The 13,018-nt window shown below is 40.5% G+C and overlaps 1 protein-coding gene and 2 non-coding genes across 6 annotated transcripts in view; all 3 read left to right on the plus strand.

The window, feature by feature from the left end:
- Positions 1 to 13,018, plus strand: part of NAP1L4 (nucleosome assembly protein 1 like 4) — a 71,465-nt gene that overhangs the window by 16,870 nt on the left and 41,577 nt on the right. For 3 of the 4 annotated variants that reach the window (XM_075928138.1, XM_075928137.1, XM_075928139.1), the window contains exons 4-8: positions 356 to 455; positions 2,200 to 2,341; positions 5,219 to 5,305; positions 8,567 to 8,701; positions 10,177 to 10,248. In XM_075928138.1, the coding sequence (XP_075784253.1) occupies positions 356 to 455; positions 2,200 to 2,341; positions 5,219 to 5,305; positions 8,567 to 8,701; positions 10,177 to 10,248 (536 nt within the window). Of the gene's footprint in view, positions 1 to 353; positions 456 to 2,199; positions 2,342 to 5,218; positions 5,306 to 8,566; positions 8,702 to 10,176; positions 10,249 to 13,018 lie in introns of all 4 variants that reach the window. The other variant, XM_075928136.1, reaches the window with a different exon arrangement.
- LOC112547733 (small nucleolar RNA SNORA54) lies at positions 6,521 to 6,650 on the plus strand. The gene has a single exon (XR_003091545.2). It is a non-coding gene; the product is annotated as a small nucleolar RNA SNORA54 (small nucleolar RNA).
- Positions 11,997 to 12,115, plus strand: LOC112547732 (small nucleolar RNA SNORA54). Its single transcript, XR_003091544.2, has one exon. It is a non-coding gene; the product is annotated as a small nucleolar RNA SNORA54 (small nucleolar RNA).

The following is a 13,018-nucleotide window of genomic DNA, read 5'->3' on the forward strand; positions in this document are numbered from 1 at the left end:
GACATGGGCTGCTGCCACAAAGCAGCCTCTCTCTGTGGCAATCCCGGGACTACCGTGGACAGAGGATGTTTCACAGCAGACTTCCCTGCTCCCTCCCACCCATTTACACTGCTGATAGAGGCAGTAGCATGGGGGGGCAGGTGGCTCTGCAAAGCTGGCTCCCCCAAGCACTGGTTCCTTATCTGCCTCTCTTCTCTTCTCTCCCCCCCCCCCCCCCCACTGTCTTTGTAGGAGGCAGCAAGTGGGGGTAACCAGGTTCGATAATACTGCTTAAATGGCGCTTCCGAAATGATTTGGTGCTATATTAAATCGAAATATATTCAGATTTATATTAAGAATGTTTTTATTTGTATAGAAAAGCTAGCAGATCAAGTGATGCAAAATCCACAAGTTTTGGCAGCTCTGCAGGAGCGACTTGACAATTCATCTCACACTCCTTCAAGCTATATTGAAACGTAAGTACAATGCATGTTAGACTTTCAGCAAGACTGAAAAAATAATAAACCACAGTTACTGTGAAATAGAAATGGCAAAGTAAAAGTGTTGTCACTTTAATAGATGGTGAACTGGCCACCATCTTCTAGAGTAGGGCAACTCAACTTTGGAAGCCTCCGGGGCCACAATGATACAGCTCATGCTGAAGGCTGTAACTTGGGGCGTCGCTATTTTAACAATGTTGCCATTTTTAATGCTTCTTATTAAAAAGAAAATTGTATACCAGTGTTTTGCGTGTTTAGCTTGAAGCTTTAGGTTGTGTGTTTCATGGAGTGATTTTAAAATAAAAGTTTCCAAGCCAGAGTGCTCCAATCTGCAGCAGGCAGGGAGGTGGGCGAGTCAGGCCAGATACGAGAGGCAAAAAAGGACAGGTGCCCGGGAGCCCTGTCCTGGATTCCCAGCAGGGCTGACGTCCCCATGCAGGAGTCCGTCACTCTGTGCAGGATGGAGGCCAGGCTTCCCAGTCGCAGTGCTGGACTCAGCTGTGGCCAGTGTGAGACAGTCAGCACCTCTCATGCTGTAACCACAAGACTAAGCAGCCAGCATTTCCCACAATGCCCTGGTGCTCCCAGCACCTCCTCCCTGGGGGCTAGAAATGCTGACATACTGTCTGCTTGTGTCTTGCAATGCTCACCCTGCCTGGGAGACACCTTGCCATTATGGAGTGTGTTCTTAGTGGAGGCCATGTTCAAAGGATCCTACCCGCTGGCCGCATGTTGAACCCCACGTAAACGCAAACCACCCTGTGGGCGTAGCCCTGTTTTAGAGCAATTTGGATCACCCTCTGTCTCAGTTCCACAAACTACTAAACTAAGATTTCATTCTAATACAGGGGTGGGCAGTAATTTTTAAAGGAGGGCCACCCCAAGATTTTGGTATGTGGGCGTGGAGGGGGCGTGTGGTCTGAGACATTGGGTGGGATGCAGAAGGGAGCTTGGGGTAGAGGACTGGAGTGTGGGGTGGAGAAGGGAGTCTGAGAGGGTGTTGTGACCTGAAGGAGGTGGGAGAGGGGCTACAGAGGGTTTGGATGGTGAGTTTGCGAAGGTGGAGGCAGGGGAAGAGGGTGCCAGAACTTACTTAGGCAGCTCCTAGCCAGCAGCTTTGCAGGAACCTGAAACAGACTCCATGCCTGTCTGCTGAGCAGCTGCACCACGTGGCTTTGCTCCAGGATGGGGAGGAAGGAGGCTTCACCCTGCCCCTGCTGCCAGCAAAATTTCTCAGCTCCTATTGGCCGGAAGCTGGCCAGAGGCAGATGAGGGATTTTTCTGGGGATGGAGACAACGCATACATTCTCCTGCCCCTCCCTAGCTTGCAGAGTAGTTAGCACCCAGCTACTTAAAACAGTCTCAGCTGCTGTGTAGTGGGGTTGCCAGCGAGGTGGCCATGGGTCAGATCCAGCGAAATACACAATTCTTTTCAATAGAACAGTCAAAATAATTGTAATTTCACAAACTTGTACTTAAGGTTACTTTGTGCTGTCTGAAATGGGAGGTTTATGGCCCAGGAGATGTAACACAACATGAATAAGAAAATATTATTATAAAGCTTTTAAATTCCTATTTTAAAAGGTTTGTGTTTTATGTGGCGGTAGTTTATGGCTAAACCAAACCTGCCTATGACTATAGAGGATATCAGGATAATGCTCAGTAAACACTAGATGTGAAGAAGCTAATCTTTTAGACTTACCAAGCTGTTTATTTCTAGTTTACCAAAAGCAGTAAAAAGAAGAATTGATGCCTTGAAGCAACTTCAGGTGAAGTGTGCCCATATAGAAGCTAAATTTTATGAAGAAGTTCATGATTTAGAGAGAAAATATGCAGCCCTTTATCAGCCTCTCTTTGATAAGGTAGGTATACTATAAAGATCTTCTCAAAACTACTCTGAGGAGGGGAGCAGAGCAGGCTGGGGCACTCAATTTCCCATTGCCACAGTGAAGTGGAGCAACTTGGCTGAGAGATGGCCATGGAGTAGGGCAGGCTACTGTGTTGCTCCGCTTCCCACCACCACTGCCAGCCCCAGTCCCCATATGTAGTCCCCAGGCCGCTCTGGGCCTCATAGCTAACATCAGTATGGGGGACCATCCCATCTATAGGGCAGTTGAGACCGCCCCGAGCGATCCCATGGACTGGACGGCTCTGGATAGAGAGCGGTGTACATGTTCTCAAATGTAGACATCTACACAAAGTAAGCAAAGATTTTTCTCTTTGAAATAATTCCTTTAATTGATGGGAGAACATTCTTCAGTACAGCTGATGCCTTGTTCTTAATGTCGATTGTTGGTTCTTATTAAATCATAGCTTTGACAGAATTTTCGGTCAAATATAAGTAACATCCTGTTACTTATGTCTAACTCTTTGGAGACACTTTCATTCTTTGTTCAGGTCTTCATTTTCTTTGCACAAGTAATGCATTTTCTGTATAATGAGTATACTTATAATTACATATTCTCTTAAATGTGACTAGTGTGTTTGTGATCTACTGCAAACTCCTAAAATTGATACCTGTGCCTAAACTCCTAAACTTGAATTACTGCAAACTCTTAAAATTGAATTTCCTGACATGGACAATATAAAAACCACTCTAGTTTCTGATAGTGGGGCAGATTCTCAGTTGGGGCCCAGCTTCCCTACTTTAGAGCAGTGTTTCCCAATTTTATTTGGTCACGGAACCCTTTTAAATATGAAAGAATTTTGCAGAACTGTCTTATATATGGAGCTGAAAAAGTAGACCACAAATAAGTAAGGATGATAATAATAAACAAATGCTAAACAAGGTCATGAGATCAACATTTAGTTTACTTGCACATATTTAAAAACAAAAATCACATTTAATGTGTACAAAAAATAAGGCTCAAACTAATATGCATTATATTGTCTCATGGTTTTATGAGTGATTCCCCAACTGTATGCACTTCTCCAGCGAGTGATATACGATAGCTAACTTTGTAAGACGCCTCTGTTGCGTTTTCGTTATCTGTTTGGGCATTTTTTAACATGAAGAGTTTACTTTTTTCAAGTGATTCAAGCTTCCGCTTTAAAAACTAACGTCTTTATCTTTGTGTTCCGAGTGATGTATTTCGAAATGTCTTCGCAATTTAGCAGGTGCTAAAGAACTATTAGATAATATTTTGTTGCATAGTACACACTGGGGGATCTGGAGCATTTTTATTTCCATTGCTTGTGAATCCAAATGACAAATAATCCTCGGCATACTTGCGTTTTTTATTGCTTGTTGATAATTGAGTGAAATCGGGCAGTGCTTGCTTATCTTGGGGGGGAATCACTTATCGTTTCTGTAAATGCGGTAATAGATTGCTGAATACGGGGATTAACAGTGGTATATAACAGCCAGTTGCATCACTGACTGACTGCGCGTGCAGTGCTGAGTAGTGACATCGTCTCCACTCTCTGCCTAAGCTGGCATTATACAGGGACACTTATCATGGCAAACACAAATAAAAATGGTTTTTTCAATAAAATTAATAAATGCTTAAATATTAATTATATAACTTTTTAAAAATCGTAATATGTTATTGAAATAGAAATTTCGCGTGGAACCCTTATTTTCATTTTGTGAAACACCATTTGGGAAACACTGCTCTAGAGCATTGGCAGAATCTGAGCTAAGGAGGCTCATACTAGTGTAGGGGAATCTTCTGGTGGGTAGAGAGCTAGCTCTCCTTTCTGCTGGCCAAGTGGGCATGGCTGATGCTTTATTAAGCCCTGCTGATCTTTGGCTTCATTTTCAGTGTTGTGGTGGTGGTGGCAACCTGTATAACATAGCCATTAAGCTGCTCCAAAGTTAAGTAGAGGACTTTTCTGGTGCAGAGCTAGTGAAAAAATGAACTTTATACAATCTTTGCAGGCTCCATCTTTCCTCTCCAGTGTTGTAATCCTCTGCTGTGGCTGAAAATTTGGCTCTTTTGTACAAAATATCCTTTCTCTTTTCCCCCTCTTATGTGCAAGTCTCTTTAGCAAAAGTGCAGCTAATACCCAGTCTATACTAGGAAGTTGAGGGATATAGTTATACTGACTTAGGGGTTTGAAAACTCCACACCTCTAGGCTAGGCAGTTAAACCAACCTAACACCACTATAGACAGTGCTAGGTTGATTGGAAAGCTGCCTCCTCAGTCTTGGGTAGTATCACAGAAATGTTGTAGCAGCACAGCTGTGTTGCTGTAATGATTTATGGGCAGACTGTCCTGGTGGTTAAACAAGACTAGGAATAGTGAAACTGTATTTAACAGAACCTTTTTTATAACCAAAATGAGTGTGCTTAAAAGTTAGGGGGTTTTTTTTGTTTGTTTGTGTTTTTACTGATATTCAGTGATTCCTATTTGAAATTATAATAAGGTCAAAGCAGGCATTTGTGACTTCAATTTTTTTGTTTTTATTTTAAACACAAATAACTAGTTCTGTTCTATTAATTTGTGCTGAACTTAATACATGTTGTAACCTCCTTAACTTATCTGTTGCCTTCATGCTCTTACCCTAATAATTAGGGATACTTATTTATCCTATTGGTGAATCAGTTATGTTCCTTGATATTTTTTTTTCTTTGGGGTTTGTTTTTCAATTTGGGAATCATTGTGAGATTTATTTTGCATTTTGCCACAGGCAGTAATTTTGCCCAGATTTTATAACATCCCAGATAACTTGTTCAGAGTGCCTTTAATAGCTGCTTTAATATTTTCTCCATTAAATATATAATTATCTTGTGCAGAGAAGGAACTTTGTCACTGGTGAAGCTGAACCTACAGATGCAGAGTCAAATTGGGACAGTGAAAATGAGGACGACGAAAAACTAGCTGTGAGTAGAAAGAAGCTAAAGAATAGTTTGGAAATGTGATGAAGTACTAATTTTGTTTATATCCCCTGAAAGATGCTATCTTTAATCTCTTAGAAAACTAGATGTCATATATAACTTGTAATAAGCATAAGTCTGGACTGAACACAATGGCATATTGGGCTTGTCTTCATGAACAGTTCATGGAAGTTGGTGTGAATTGTATCTACCCTATTTAGCCCACCATGGACTAATTGTGTGGACTGTGACCTATATTAACAGTGTTAATGTTTTTTGATATTGTCATTTTTCAAAGAGGACAAGACATTATCCAACTGTTAATGCATGTCACCAGGATCCGTGCAGATAGTTGGTCCATAGAAGGCTAGTGTGGCATAGCTTTACATTCTGACTTGTGGTGAATTAAAGGTTTATGTAGACAAACCCATACTTCATTCAGTCTTCTAAAATCATAATTCAGTTTGCTTTTAATTTTTCATTTAAGCTAAGAATACTTAACTCCTCTCTCTTCCTGGTTAAGGGCCAATTTTGACACAAGAACAAATGGATATAAACTGGCCATCAGTAGGATCAGGCCTGAAATTAGATCAGTTTCTAACCATTACAGGAGTGAAGTACTGGAATAGCCTTCTAAATATTGTTGTTGTTTTTAAGACTGAATGTGGTAAGTCTGGGGTAGGATTTGGTAATTACTAATAGCAGGCATGGATTACCCTAAGTACTACCAAAGACTGTCTCCAACAGTTAAGACAGGGTGCTAGATGGGGAGGGCTGTGAATTGCCACAGATAACTTTACCAGATGTGTGTCTCCTGGATTGTATCCTCATGCTCAGGGTGTGACTTACTGCCGTATTTGAGTTTGGGAAGGAATTTTTCCCTGGGTCCCACTGGAAGAGACCCTGGTGGTTTCTGCCTCTTTGTATTTTGAGGCATGGGTCAATTGTTGGTTTGAACTAGAATAAGTGTTGGGTTCTCTGTAAATCTTAAGTCTTTAAATGAGGATTTGAGGACTTCAGTAACTCTTCCAAAAGCTGGGGCCCCACTACAGGGGAGGATGGATAAGGCTGTGTAGCTGCAATGTATAGGAGGTCAGGCTGAATGATGATGGTGGTCACTTCTAGCCTCTAAGTCTGTTTAAAATTAATTTTCAGAAACTTATTTTAGATCCAGTGTATTTCTCTCAACCACTACTTTTAATGACTGTTATTCCTTATCACTTGCATTGTTCGTAACCTGTTAACAGTACCTTCCTGCTAATGGGTTCCATTCCAATGCTACATAAATCACCAAAGTAATAGAAGGCTGGCTGGCTGGCTGACTAGCTATTCTTTATTTTGGGGGACATAACTAGCTTTTAGTGCTCTGAGCACAGACTTGACAAATAGATCTCACACTCTATAATACATTTTACCAAAGCAAGTCTTATTCCAATAAAAAGCAATGCTAGCTGCTGGATCTTCACAAATTCTGTGTGCAGTAGAAACTATTTAGTTTTAAGAAGGGTCTGCTATGTTTCATATTTTATTTATATTTTAATGAGCTTTAGGGACTCTCAAAGCTTGAAATCTTTGTGGGGAAAACACTTCTTTTCCTCCTCCCCCATAGTCTTTCCTTTCTTCCTGACTCGTTCTCAATTTTCTTCAGTCATTCTTATCTTTTTTTCAAAATTAATACTACCTTCATTCTATATCTGTTGGCTATAATATGTGATGGTAATCCACAATGCTACCACAGGTACAAATGACATGGCTTCTAAATCTATGGGATGAGTGGCAACAGTTTATGAAGTTAATGGCATATGTTAAGAACCACTTCTTGGTAATTTCCGGTAATCTGCAATTAAAATGTGTAATTATGTCTGAGACTTCTGTTTACCTATTCTTGCACGTGTGTGTGTGTGTGTGTGTGTGTGTGTGTGTGTGTGTGTGTGTGTGTGTGTGTGTGTATATATATATATATATATATATATATATATATGAAAAAAAATATGCGTGCACGAACGCATGTTCAGTTAATATTACAAACTGCTGTAAATATTGGCCACACATGATCCTCTGGTAGCTATAATAAATTGTTGTTCCCTGTTCTTGACTCATGACTCAAATAACATATCTTGTTGGGGGCAATTTTGAGAGCTTGTGGTGATGCTACCTGATGGTGGGAGTGTGCAGCAGCAGAATTTTTCAGGATCAAGAACTGGATTTGCTGCTGTGTTAGGTGAGGATATAGTGTCTGGGGCATGTATTGGGGAAATCCCATGCTGAATTTATAGTTCTGTATTAATTTTTTTTCAACTTGCGACAAGCAGCTATGATACATCTTTTAAAATATTCAGATACTGTGGAGTTGTGTCCCAAAAAGAACAACATGGGCAGCATATTCTGTAGGTACTTTAGATTATTAAACTATCATGATTGATTAACTTTTACAGTAGCCATAAGTTTGCCAGGTGTTTCCAAGAAGACTGAGAAACTCTGCTCCACAAACTATCAATTTAAATATTAAATAGCACAGTGAAAATGAGAAACAGAGGATTTGGTCAATTCTTTGCCATATAAAACACTACACTTAGTTTAGGCATGTACCTGTCTTCAAGCTTTATTAGTTAGTACTATACTTTTTAAAAAAAACCCTGAGTATAGCCACTGAAGTTGGAAAGTTAATGTTTGTATCTTGTAGTCAAAACTTCCATGTAAATTAAAAGCACTTTAACTAGTGCCAAACTATGAACAGTGAAAGTATTTGAAATTTTACAAATAAAAAAAAAGACCGTTGTAAATCAACTTGAGGTCTCTTTGACTTAATTTGTAAGTGGAATTGATTATCATGGTTTAAAACTATCTTTAAGCATGAACTTTCACGTCACCATTTTCAGGAATCTGACAGCATTTTGAGCATTTACAGTATAACTTAAGATATGAACACCTTGGGAATGGAGGTTTTGTAACTGAAATGTTCATAACTATGAACAAAATCTTTAGTTCTTTGAAAAGTTTACAGCTAAACATTGACAATAAAGCTTAGAAATTTTACTGTGCAGAAGAAAAAAGCTACTTTCCCTTTACTTTTTAGTGATTCATTTAAACCATTACTGCATTTGCTGCTTTTTGTGTGTGTCTGCCTCTGCTACTGCCGGACAGCTTGCTGCTGGTTACAAATGAGACTGCCACATGGGTATTCATAACTCTGAGGTTCTGCTGTACTTATACTATGTCTCAGCTATGGAAGGTGTCTTTTCTTAAATGATTCTGTTTACTTCACAGGGAGACCTCAAAAACAAAGTAGTTATAGAAGAGAAAGAAGCAGCAGCAGCAGCAGCAGATCCTAATCCCAAAGGAATTCCAGATTTCTGGTTTACAATCTTTAGAAATGTAGATATGTTAAGTGAATTAGTACAGGTAAGCTAATTCCCTTTGAAAAAGTTAATTTTTATGCAACAATTAGAAGCTATACCTATTTTTTTTCCCCAGTTATACTTGAGGAAGATCTGAGTAACAGAGCGTGCAGTTCTTGAGAATCCTTTACGTTATTTTTGTTGAATAAAACACTTAAAGATAATCTGTAGTTTGCTTGCTTGTTACGAAGTGAAAGTTTCTGATGACTAATATCTAAGCTATTTGGGAACTAGTATTGCAATTAATTGTGCATCCATTAGAGCATATGCTCACATTCTACTCACAGAACAATTATTCCCATGCAGTTTTCCCACAATATTTCGTACAGATTTAGGTATTTTTATAATTTAATGACATCTTGAGGAAGTACTTAAACTGACTATACCTGAGTTAGACTGGACTTGTATATTAGCTATATTTTGTTGCATTCTTCCCTTATACAATTTAATCTATTAACTCTGTTAATATTTTGGAATAATCCCCTTAAAACTAGTCCTTTTCGTGCATCTGTCATGTTGTGCCTCTGTTTAAGAATTGGTAATTGGAGCATTCTTCTCCCAAGAAGTTAAACCTTCAGTTACATGGTACCCCAGAAAATGGCAACTTTAACTTTCAAAGATAAGATGACAGATTTCAACAACTGAAAATTTGGCAAATGACAGTTTTTTAAAGTGATTTAAGAGTACTAGGATCTGAATTTGAAACTAGGGATGTTAGCGACTAGTCGACTATTCAGTAAGCAAATTCTTATTGGGTAGCTGAGTAGCCACTTGTCTAGTCGCTACACCCTGGCTTGCTGCCTCTGTCAGAGAGGCAGCAAGGGGGGGAGGATCAAGAGGTGGTGCTGAGCTAAACCAGCTTTAAGCCAGTGCCCCCCAGCACCGTCTCCAAGGGGGCTGGGGTGGCAGAGGTGCAGCGGGGAAACAACATGAGTGGGGACTGCTTCAGTCCCTGCTGGTGCCGGTTCCCACTGGCAGCGCTTCTGCTTTTGAAATGTACAAGAGCATGGGGTGAGCACAGTCTCCACTTAAAAACTGGTTCCCTCCAGCACCGTCTCTGGGCCAACCCTGGCCACCACGAACAGGGGCTGCTGCACTCAGTGCGAGCTGGAATTGAGTAGTCCCAGCTTGCGCTGATTGCTGTGCCTCTGCATTCTAAATGTAGTATGATCCCAGTGGTTCTTTACATTTAAAATACAGAGCAGCAGTGTGGGTGGCTCCAGAGCTGGCTCCTGGAGCTACCTCCACTGCAGCCCTGAACAGCAGTGCTTATTGATTAATCATATAGTTGATACAATTTGTATCAACTGTACTATTAGCCAGATAATCGCATTTTAACGTCCTTATTTCAAACACATTACAAACTTGTGATTAAAATTATTAGGTTATGCATAGCTCACTGCTCTGAAGTGAGCAAGTTTAGATAAAAATTTGCTTTTCAAAATGGTGACTACTCATACTTTTTTCCTATCTGATTAGGAATATGATGAGCCAATTTTAAAACATCTGCAGGATATTAAAGTGAAATTTTCTGAACCTGGACAGCCTATGGTAAGTAGTGTTAAGATTTTTATAGCCTGCAGTAGTGATGGGCAGCACTTCAATATGTTTTTGATTCCTCCCTGTTTTACAGCTATCAGTGTTAAGATATGATGGGGCGTACTGTTCTGAGCAAAGATTCTTAGTTTCAGGTTTTAAGAATAGATTTTTAGTACAGGTAGTTTTTTTTTCCTCCTGTACCTTCTTGTATTCTAACTAATCTTTTTAATCCTCACTCTTAACTCTATCTCTGCTCTACTTCCTTTTGTTCCCTTCCTTTAATTAGGCTTAAAAAATGAACTAGTTTTTTTTATTGAAAAATAGAAATAGCTACTTATGCCATGTTTAATACTGACAAATTAGTGATAAAAAAGAATCATTCACTACTCTCACCTAGACCTCACTTCCCTCCTATACCCCACTTCCTGCCCAGATCCTTACCCCGATCCGTAGCCCCTTCCCACACACTGAGTCCTTCATTTTTGGCCCCACCTTATAGCCCACAGGGGCCCACAAAAATCTGTTAACCCCGGAATCCTTGAAAAGTTAATCTGGCCTGTGGGAAGCCCTGTACCTTGGTCCTCCCTGTGCCGTCTCATCCTCTGTGGAATTGGAGTGCTAGGTAAGTGAGATGTCTCAGTTGGGGGCCACCAGTGAAGGCTCAGGTTTCTTTTGTTTTTTGCTTTTCAATTTAATGTGGCCCTGATTGGTGTGTCGAGCCACTGACACACAGAAATATCAAAGGTTCCTCACCCTTGCCATAAACAAAGAGAATGTTAAAACCTTTTTTATTCAGAATGAAGTTTGGTAAACTAACAAGATAAAGTAAAAGTGCTTAATCTGTTTAATGATTTTGATTAATTCCTTTTCTGCCACTTATATACACCCCCCCCCCTTATGTTATTACTGTTTGTTTGTTTTTATGTACCAGTAGCCTAATGTGAATAATTTAATAGTTAAGGTATTTTAGAGATAAGCAAAGGCATTTTGTCATCATGAGTGGCTCCAGCTGGTGGTCCGCAGAAAGGTTTGCATTGAATGGCATGGACTCTGGGCCAAAAAGTTTGAAAACCATTGTTTTAAAGGGTTCTCATCTGTTTATCCAAATGAAACTTCTTAAAGTATAGTTCAGAGTAGGGATGTGAACTGGTAATGAGTTACTAGGGAATAGCTCTCCACCAGCGGTGTGAGCTGTAAATTGCAGGGGGGAGGGCAGGGACTACCAGCATGGGGGTCGAAAGCAGCCTGGCTGGAATGCCCTCCCCTCCTGGCCCTGCTTAATCAGTTAATTGAGTTAAACCTAAAATTTAACTGGTTAAATAATTAAACGGGATTTTACATCCCTAGTTGAGAGAATGCTAATAAAAACCATTCTGTTCTACAAATAATGTCATACTTCCACTTAGCCTAGTTGGGGGCCACACAAGTGAGAAGTGCAAAAAAAATCCAAACTCTCACTGACATGGCAGAGGAGAAAGACATTCCCTTCCCATACTATAGCCAAGAGAGGGCCCAGCCTAGTAGACTTTTGTGTGCTCCAGCCCCGCAGCAGGGAAGGGGAGCTTGGAGCACCAGCGCAGGCTGCCCACTGCTGGGGTGGGGAGCCTGAGCCTCAGGGGCCAGATCCTGGGAAGCCAGGGGCCAGATGCAGTCTCTGGGCCTGATATTCCCCACTTCTGGTTTAAAGTATTTTAAACAAAATTGCAGTAATACTGTGGTTTTCAGGTCAGAATTTAACAATGGATTTCTTTTCTTGCTTTTTGCACTGTTCGTAACCTGTTGACAGTATCTTCCTGGTAATGGGTTCCATTCCAGTGCTACATTAAATCCAATAATAGAAGACTGACAAATTATGTCTCTTCTAGACTTGGGAACAAACTTCATGAAAAGACACTGAAACGCTTACCCATTTTCTAGGAAAATTGTTCTCTGGGCTATTAGTGATTTTTTTCTGAAAAAATGACTCTCCCGTTTGTAATAACAGCATTGTATGTGTAACTTCAGTACTTGCACTCTCTCCTTTTGTCTTTTGTTTAAGTACTTACTGCCTAATTATGTTCTGAATTACCATGTTCTAATAAAACAGTTTGCTTCAGAGGCATAGCTGCAAATTAATAAATTAATGGAATTGCATGGAATATTAGTTTGTAATCAAATATGACTATAGCATCGTTGCTTATGTTCAAGAAGGACTGGTTTAAAGGAATATAATCAAATCTTGATACTTGAGGGGTCATGTTCATATTGTAATTTGCTCTGTTCAGTTTTTCAAATATGTTCAATACATCTTGCCCATAAATAACATCCGTAAATCTTAATCTTCAGTACTTAGCAGAATTAGTCACAGTTTGTAGGAGAGATGGTCTTCCAGTCTTAGGGTACGTCTACACTACAACGTTAATTCGAACTAACTTAGTTCGAATTAGTTAGTTCGAACTAAGCTAATTCGAACTAACGGATCTAGACTAAAAAACTAGTTAGAATTAGCGTTTTGCTAATTCGAACTAGCATGTCCACATTAAGTGGACCCTCAACCGGGCTTAAGGATGTCCGGAAGCAGTGCCGGCAGGGCATCAGAGGAGGACTTAGAGCGTGGAGATGCTGTCTCAGGCTAGCCGAGGGCTGTGCTTAAAGGGTCCCGACCCCCACCCCGGACAGACAGTTCTCAGGGGTGCCCCGCTTTGCAAAGCAGTCCTGGCTTGGAGTGCCTGGAGTACCCACACTGGGCACATCCCAGCACTCGGCCATCAGACCGGCTGCACTTGCCGCAGGCTGCCATCTG

The sequence above is a fragment of the Pelodiscus sinensis genome, chromosome 4 (genome assembly GCF_049634645.1).
Source record: "Pelodiscus sinensis isolate JC-2024 chromosome 4, ASM4963464v1, whole genome shotgun sequence".
Classification (NCBI taxonomy): domain Eukaryota; kingdom Metazoa; phylum Chordata; order Testudines; family Trionychidae; genus Pelodiscus; species Pelodiscus sinensis.